The sequence below is a fragment of the Apteryx mantelli genome, chromosome 6, assembly GCF_036417845.1.
Source record: "Apteryx mantelli isolate bAptMan1 chromosome 6, bAptMan1.hap1, whole genome shotgun sequence".
NCBI lineage: Eukaryota > Metazoa > Chordata > Aves > Apterygiformes > Apterygidae > Apteryx > Apteryx mantelli.
The window spans coordinates 40,174,739-40,183,707 of record NC_089983.1 but is presented as its reverse complement, the minus strand read 5'-3'; the positions used below and the strand labels follow the sequence as shown (position 1 = coordinate 40,183,707).

Below are 8,969 nucleotides of genomic sequence, written 5' to 3'. Positions count from 1 at the left end.
GGGCGGGGCGGGGCGGGGCGCGCGCCATCTGCCCTCCCCTCCCTTCGCCGCCATTTTGATGCGCGGGGAGCCGCGGGGGGAGGTGGCGGCGGCGGCTGCAGCGGCTGGAGTCCCCGCGCAGGTAGGAGCGGGACCGGGACCGGGGCTCGCCCGTCTCCCCGCTCGCTCGCCCACTCACTCACTCACTCACTCACCCACCCACCCGTGGAGGCGTCGTGGGCACCTCCCCGCCCAGCGGGGGGAGGCGGCTGGGACCGTCTTTATCCCGCCGCGGCCGGGCGGAGGGAGCGGTGCCTTGGAGACCGCTTGGTCCCGCGGCGGCGGCGGCGGGGGGGGAAGCGGTTGCAGCGGCCTCGCGGCTCGCGAGGCGGCGGCGGCGGCTTGGGGCTGCGGTGCCGCGCACTGCCCGGGAGCGGCGGGCAGCTGCTGCGGGAGGCGCGGAGCCGGGTTGCCGCGGCAGCACCGCCGCTGCCCGCCGCCGGGCAGGGCTTGGGGGGGGGGGGGGTTCTGCTGCGACTCGCCGCGGTGGTCTTGCTGCTGCTGCTTAAAGCGCTGCCCTAGGCGCGAAGAAGTGACTCTGATTTGGGGCTGCCTGCTTGGCCAACTGAAAGTGCAGCGCTGTGAGAGTCGTCAGTTAGCACGCGTTCATTTTCCTGAGTCAAGGCAGTAAAAACTTTTTTTTTTTTTTTTTTTTTTTTTGAGGGCCGGCCCTGCGGCAGGTGTTTTCCTAGTCGGTCGGTTTTCTCCCGTGTGCTGCTCTCGCTCTAAGCTCTGCTAGTATTGACCGTCCCTTAGATACCGTGGAGCTGACCTAGAGATTGGGTTTTGTGCCCAGGTTCGCTTCAACAAGCGTATTACCAGATGATGGGGGGGGGGGGGATTGTGTAGTTTGTGTTATTTTCTCACCCCTTCAGTAGGGGATGCAGTGTCTGGGAGCAGGCTGGAGACATGCTCCGGTTCTGCCTCTTCGGCACTTACTTCTTGTACCTGAGGTCGCTGCTTGTGTTGATAAGATGGTAGGGACAGGCATAGGTCTGTCCTGTGCCCATAAGAGTCCTCTTTCTCTCCTGTCTCTTTCTTTCTTTTTCCTTCTTTCTTCCTCCCTCTTCCTTTCTCCTGTCCTTTTTTTTTTTTTTTTTGAAGGTGGGGGAGAAGGGAGGTGCAGAAATATTAAAAATTTTCAACTTCCCTGATGCTCCAGAGGATAAGAATCTTTATAGAAACCAAACTGTAAACTTCAAAAGCAACAAAAAGACCCCTTATTGTCATTTATTAGTTGATATAGGCAACTCACTAATGTGAGAATTAAACCTTGTATTCTTAAAAATGAACTTGCGGTCTTTGGAACTTTTTTTAGCTCATGAACAGAAATGTGTAGAATTGCTGAGGAAAAACATAATAGTAATACAGCAATACACTTGAGCATGTTTTAGAGTAGAAGTAAGTCACCCTGAAGGAGGTTTAATGTTAAATGCATTCTCAACTGTTACGCTGAAGAGAGATCCTAGAACTCATGACTTGACTTTAATACATTTTTCAATGAAAAGTACCATTTCTTTACCAAAACAATGAGTTATTTGCATTGAATTAAAATATAGCTATTGGTAACTACATTGGATTAGAGCAATAGAACATGCTTTGGAAGAAAAATATAGTACACTATTCTTATGTGTTTATGTTCCACAGGCTTAAGAGATTCCCCGACAACTGGGAGGTTCATTATAGCTTGTGTGATCAACAGTGTATTTTTTCATTTTTTTTTTCCCTATAGTTCCTACACAAACTATTATGTTTAATGGAAAGGATAAAGATTAAAAATAGGTCAGAAGTGCTGTAGGAACACACAAACAATGCAGGCACCATCAAAAAACCTTCTAAGTAAGAAAGAGTGATTTATTTGCGGTAAATACAGATTTTTATGGTTGAATTGCCAGGTCAAATTGCTAACATGACTGTTGGAAACTACTACAGTGGTTTAGCAAAGCTGTTAAGTTGAAATTGTTGAGTCTGGCTCTGGTGCTTACATTTAGAGGTCTGAGACAAGAACAAGGCTTTCACTGCTCTCAGTATTGGAAGATTTGAATATTACAGTGACTGTGGACCGTAAGGACTCCTGCATCCTGTCTGCTCTCCCAAACAGTATTTGGTATTCTCTCTTCGTGTGCTCTCTCACTTTCCCTCTGGTGGCAATGGTCTCTGGTGTGTTACAGTTGGTGACTGAGCTGTGAAGTTCTGGATTTGGTTCCTGTTTTGGTCAGGTCTGTTTCTAAACTTTTGCTCACAAATTAGGCAAAGCATTTTTTTCATCAAATAAGTGACAAAGTTATGATGTGCTAATAAAGCTAGGATAAATCGCACATAATAATTTTGTAAAATAATACTTATAAATAAACTTGTATTTGCCTTTTTGTCTAAGAGGAAAAATCACATTTGTATTACATCATATATATGATAATGCATGATACTTCACCATACTACTTAAAAAAATATCCATAATCTTAAGCGGAGAAAACTAGGAAAATTTAGTTCTCAACGCTTCTCTATTGCTATTCCGCTTTTCTCTTTTTCTTGCTGCTAATTGGATTAAAAACTGTTTTGGTTACTATGGCATCCCATGAGGAGATTACTGTTGACGAATTAAGGTAAACAGAACTGCAGTATGAACAGGTTTGAGAAGATATCCACAGTTTCAGCAGTCACTTATGAGTTTATTTGAGGTTTAAAAACTATTTAAAGGAAAGGATATCTCAGCATCTCTTCCCCCCCCCCCCCAAAGGGAGGGAGGGGAATGTGTGTGTGCGCATGCACAGTTGCATTTCTGAATGATGTAGGCAATATTTATGAAAAATGTTACAATTTTTTTTAAACAAGAGTAAACTTTTGTAATAGCTAAACTGGTCACCCTAATTAGTTTGCAAGTCTAAAAGGCTAAAACACTTTCACAGATCAGTTAGAATACTGTATATGAGTGACTGCCAAGAAATCACAGAACTGTCCGTAAGCATCTGGAATTTAAGTGTAGTTTTTTTAACTCCATTGTCATCTGCCTCGGAAGTTTTAGAGGTTAGATGGATATATGTTCTTGTATGGTGTTAGTCAAAGTGAATCTGTTTACTTGTCTTTGTCTGTGTTTATTTTTTGTGATGTATTTCATCATATTTGAATGTTTTTTAAAGGAAATAAAAACAATTGGCTACACTTATTCTTTCAAGTCTCATTTTTCATTTGTAAAAGGTGACTTGCTATGAAGTAGTAAAGCTTTGAACTAAATTCAGCAATATTTGAACTCTCTCAACAACAATTAATTTACTTTGGTGTTTCTGTAGGTCCAGGTACAGCCACTTAGAGAAGATGGCAGACTTGGTGGCCGTTTGGGAAGTAGCTTTAAGTGATGGTGTTCATAAGATTGAATTTGAACATGGGACCACTTCAGGAAAACGTGTTGTCTATGTTGATGGAAAGGTGAAATTACTATATGCTCAAAATTCACTATGATACAGACTGTGTAAGTGTGCTTCCATGCAGAATGCATCAGAAGAAACAAAAGACTAATAAATGCAAGTGAGGCGTGTTCAGTTGGTTAACTTTACATAATTTAATAAACTACGTAATTCTCTTTTCAGTTACAATTAAGGTATGAGTGCGTGTTCAGGAAGTGCTTTGCAGTCCTTGGGCAGAGGCACTCTGTGCATGCAAAATACTATGTATTAGTGCATACTGAAATAATAGTTAAGTACTGGGCTGTTGCCCACGTTCTAGTTCAGAATTTCTCAATACTGAGACACATATTCAGGTTGATTAATTAATACCCGTTGTCTTTGTTTTATTCTACAGGAAGCAATAAGAAAAGAATGGATGTTTAAATTAGTGGGTAAAGAAACATTTACTGTTGGAGCAGCTAAAACAAAAGCCACTATTAACATTGATGCAGTCAGTGGCTTTGCATATGAATATACTTTGGATATCGATGGGAAAAGCCTCAAGAAGTATATGGAGAACAGGTCAAAAACAACCAATACGTGGGTACTGAGTTTGGATGGCATGGAGTGTAGAGTTGTTCTAGGTAAGTAAATATTGAATGACTTCATGTTGTTGCCTTTGAATAAACTTGTGTGTATTTAATAACAGGCAGTTAAGAGAAGGCATAGTTGAGTGGCTAGCAGTGTTGGAGGGTAAAATTCTGGGTGGTCTGGAATTAGATGCCAAAGATGACAGCCTGAAAAATAAGGGTCTGGTTAGATCTGTGTGAGCCTGATGTTAAGTTTTCTGTTTTGTAGCAGCATTGTCTAGACAAAGATCAGAAGGTGTTATGGCTTCTGGATCCATAGAACTGTAGAGCAGCCATAGTGAGACAATTCTTCAGGTGAAGCATGCTCTGAAAGTGTTACTGGTATTGTGATCAAACTTGCTGTGTGTGTTAGTTTGCTAACCAGGCTTTCCTGCTAAGAATCATTAACCAAAGTCAAGGAATCCTTAACTGAAGAAGTCTGACTGTTATTGTACATCACTTGACAGTATAATCAGCATGCTTTTTTCTGCATCACTTGCTAACTAAAAAGTTAGTCTGAAAGTTTCAGATGACATCTTTTCACTTTCTTAATAGCAAGGCAATAGGTTTCTTCTCTTCCTTCCTCCTCTCCCAAATATATTACAAGCAGATGGGTAGAAGGAAGCTACTGAGAAATTTGTGTCCGTTGTATCTAGCGCAGGAAGCTTCCACTTGCATATTGCTGTAAGGTTAGATCCAGAGATGAGGTCTGGGACTACGATTTCTTATTAAACCTAAGGACAGAATGAATGTCCTAAGATCAAATAAGACTTTGTGTGTTGGGGGGTGGGAGTGGGGGGGAATGGGGAGGAATTTTAATATATGACAGAGCCTGCTTGGTTTACTCACAGAGTTTTAGTCTCCCTGTACTTAATTAAAAGATAAGCAGGGTTCAGCTCTCTAATCACTGCCAGTGGAGGGCAGTGTCAGTAATGTGAATTCTACAGCTAATGAACTTAAGGTTGTGCTGGGAAAAATAAATAATGCTGTTTCAAACAAAACAATTTTAAGATTCTTCATATTATAGTATGGATGGCACTTGAGTTTTCAAGGAGATTTTTAAGAACTCAGAAACTTTGAGGTATTAAGTAAAGCTGCTCTTGAATTAAACATACCTGAAAAGTTAAAATCAGAACTTCATTGAATAAATAGTCCTTAAATGTTGGCACAGATTACTTCATTTTTTCTGTCCTCAAGTTCTTCAGTTTGAGGATGTCAGAACAGCTCTGACAATATTCAGAGCAATCCACTGTTAACAGCCAGAGCTAGGGAGAGGTAAAAATGTATGTTTATAGCAAAAGTTGTTTGCCCATTGATGACAGGGCCTTCCATCTTCTCCAGTTTAAGAACAACCTATGTAGCCCATGTGCTATAATTAAGAAAGAACCTCCTTTGAGAATTGAAGTAAAATGGAACAGGGCTTGGGGGTTGGGTTTGGTTTACTTTTCCTAAATCTTGTCTGTAGGGGAAAAAAATCATGTTCTTTCTACTCTTTGTTCTCATTTCCTTCACAGAAAAGGACACTATGGATGTGTGGTGCAACGGTAAAAAAATGGAAACAGCGGTATGTGATCATTTTCCAAAGCCTTTCTATAGGCTGTGGCTATATAACCAAAGCTTATGGAGATTTTATACATAATATATATATATATACACAAAATATATACACACACACACACACACACACAAACATACTGTGGCTTATTTTACTAATATGTTAGTGAAGCCACAGTGAGTAGCAAGTTACCTCACTCTGCCACAGGGTACAAACATGTACGTAGACTGCTAGCATGCTATTAACCATTCTGAGCTTCCTTCCCTGTATTTTATAACCAACAGTATTTTGTGTTCTGACTTTAATAGAATGTCAAAAGTTTACATAAGCATGAACAATGCTTTTGGTTACACTTTTTAGATAAGCAAAACAAATCTTCTGGGTCAGTTGTTCAGGGTTTTTAGAGAGAACTTCCCACAGGAGTGGGATGGACTCAAGTTTTATGCAGACTGTAGAGCCACCTCATCCAAATCTGGTCATGTTAGTGGTGATGGGAAGTTGAATATCTGTGTTCTTTAATGAGTAGCTTCCCTGCCCCCCATCTAGGAAGACATCAGGCTTAAGAATCTTGCCAGATTGTCTTGTCTTTCTGCCACTTCTGCATTAATTGTTAAAACAGCCTGACAGCTAAAGGACTTAATCTATTTGTCTTTTTATTTTATAACGGTTTTCAGTATGCCTATTATGTATGCTTCCACATCCTTGAAAGATGTGCTTTCTTACCAGAGAATTGTCACTGTAATTATTACTGCCATGAGTAGTCCCCCATATGAGTACAGAATGTAAAATCAACAGTTTTCCTATACTTGAGAACAGGATGAAAATATTTACCAAATGTTTCAGTAGTCAGTGGGACAAACATCCGCTCACAGTGAATTAGAGCTTCTGCTCTTGATGGTTCTCAACCTTTTCTATAATGTAGTTCTGCACTGCAACAACTGCACTGGGGGACAATCTTGCAAGCTATGAGTATACATGTTTGTTAAACTGTACTTATGTTAGTAACGTACTGTTTTTTCATTCTCCCAGTGATGATGACAAAAATGGAATAGATACGGGTGGCAAAATCCAGCCATATATGCAGGACCTGTGTATCTAAAATGCATAATTATCACTCTTAACTCGGGGGTCTATTCATCCTACTGTAGAAGGCACCGCTAAATCCTTCACACTTTACTGCCACCTCAGTTGGCTAAAACCAGCTCTATTGCAAATCTCAGAAGAAAATTGGCCCTTCTATTTTTGTTTTACTGATATGAATCAACTATATTAATTCACATGTTTGAAGAACTCAAACTCTTCCCTTCCTGATCAGGAAAAAATTTGATTGTCATTTAAAAAACACAGATCTCTAACTGGTAGCATTGACAAAGCAATATCTGAGACTTTGCAGCCTTGTTCAACATTTGTGCTGTATTTTGTCACCAGTACCTTGTATGGCTGCTCTAGCTATGGAGCTACAAATGATTGGGACCTTAGAAACAGTCTGCACTGAGATTTTATTTTACTAAAACAGCACTTGTCTGTTATATTATCTCCTTTCTCCCAGGGTGAATTTGTAGAAGATGGGACTGAAACTCACTTCAGTGTTGGTGATCACAACTGTTGCATTAAGGCTGTCAGTAGTGGGAAACGAAAGGAAGGAATTATTCATACCCTTATTGTGGATGACAGAGAAATCCCAGAGGCTGTGGAGTAGCTTCTAGTTAACTGATTGCTGTAGAACTAAGATCAGGAATTTTCAATTACTGTGGTAATTATTTTAATATGTACTACTTAGTACATCTACTTTGTGCTGGTTTTATTTTCTAGCTTCTGTATCTGATATTCATCTTTTTGAGGACCAGATGAAAATAATTATATACAACCTCCTATATAACCTTTTTTATTATTATATATAGAGAGAATATATATATATAGCTAAGTGCAAGGAGGACAGCTGGACTTAAATAGAAATTATATATCAGAAAAAACTTTGCTATAATAAAATACAAGATCCATATTCAGTAAGACTAAATTCTTTTAAACTGTGGGTAGATGTGGAGTGAGGAGAAAGCACACGCTGGGTACTGGAGTAAGCTGTTAACATTTTCTCAGTAATTATTTCTTTTTCTATTACACTAACTTCCAATGTTTTTCAGATGCAGTTACGAAAATAGTCATGCAAGTCAATAAAAAGATTATTACAGAAATGCATTGTTTCCAATACTTGTATAACAGTATTAAAATAATACTGAACAATGAAAACTGTTCTTTCTACATACTCTTAGTCAGAGTAAGAATAAAGATGTTACACTTTGTCAGAAAAAAAATGGACACCTCCCTAAGGTTTTCTGAAAATCAATGTCTGCTACAAGTTGTTGCAGTAGCTGAGAAACTTTCTGTAGTGAGTTTTCATTCTATTTCCACCCCCCCAAATCCTTTTCTGCCATGAACCTCCTTCTAAAAACTAAAATATCTTGAAGCAAGCTGCAATGAGAGCCCCTTCTGATTCAATGCTGTTTAACAAACCTTAAATCAACAGCTGTATGTCTTCTTGGCAGTAATGTGTGAATAAGAAAATGTGAGGGAAAAACAGGACAGGAATGGATGGTAAGAATATACTGCTTGAATGGAAAAGCTAAAATAGGAATAGAATAATTGTTTTCAAGCTTCCAGGGTACTGTCTAAAAGCAGCCTTGGGATTTCTGTTAGAGCCAAGACTTGTATATATTTCAGATGGTTCTTAAAAGCTCACAAGGGATTTCTGCCCATCTGACACCAGTGTGCAATGGATAGTCACAAATTGTCCATGAGGCAGCAATGGAGATGACCATTAGAGCACACTGGGCCCACATACTACAGAAGCTGCCCTTTAGAAACAGTGCAGACAGAGCCAGTCTTTAAAAGGAGGGGGGAAAAAAAAGACAAAACATGAATATATTCATTTAAAGGTTGGTCTTGCAGTGGTTCTCAGAGTTCTCCACTGGCAACCCCACATGCACTTCTGAACAATGCTTTTATAACTGAATTTCTTTTTGGGCTTGGACCTGTTCCTAGCACTGACCCCCTACCTGGGGAGCTGGAGATGCAGTACAAATGTGTTGTGAACTTACAAACAGAGGTTCTTCTTGAAAAGTTTCATTAAACCCTGACTATATTTAGGGTTCGGACTACTCTCATTAGCACAGCACTTCACATGCAGCTGAAATGCTTTTCATATGACAGTCTTATTTGGTTTTTAATAGTTTTATGCAAGCCCTTCATTTTCTCTCTCCAGACAATTACAGTGACTTTTCAGTCTAGAACCAGAGCTGATATTGATACACAAGCTTTTACTTCTGTATCTACAGTGTTATTCTAAGCTGTTGAGGAATTTAGTTGTTG

The 8,969-nt window shown here is 40.1% G+C and overlaps 1 protein-coding gene across 1 annotated transcript; it reads left to right on the top strand.

Annotated features, from left to right (window-relative positions):
* Positions 1-84: 84 nt before the first annotated feature.
* FAIM (Fas apoptotic inhibitory molecule) lies at positions 85-7,795 on the top strand. The gene is made up of 5 exons (XM_067299340.1): positions 85-121; positions 3,327-3,462; positions 3,835-4,063; positions 5,563-5,612; positions 7,153-7,795. Exons 2-5 carry the CDS (start codon positions 3,352-3,354, stop codon positions 7,300-7,302), a joined length of 540 nt encoding a protein of 179 aa, XP_067155441.1. The 5' UTR covers positions 85-121; positions 3,327-3,351; the 3' UTR covers positions 7,303-7,795.
* The last annotated feature ends 1,174 nt before the right edge of the window (positions 7,796-8,969 follow it).

Excerpts from the sequence above, each read along its gene's own strand:
- FAIM (XM_067299340.1), top strand. The coding sequence starts at position 3,352 with ATGGCAGACTTGGTGGCCGTTTGGGAAGTAGCTTTAAGTGATGGTGTT. Across the intron at positions 3,463-3,834 it reads TTGTCTATGTTGATGGAAAG|GAAGCAATAAGAAAAGAATG; the intron begins GTGAAATTACTA and ends TTTATTCTACAG. Across the intron at positions 4,064-5,562 it reads GGAGTGTAGAGTTGTTCTAG|AAAAGGACACTATGGATGTG; the intron begins GTAAGTAAATAT and ends TTTCCTTCACAG.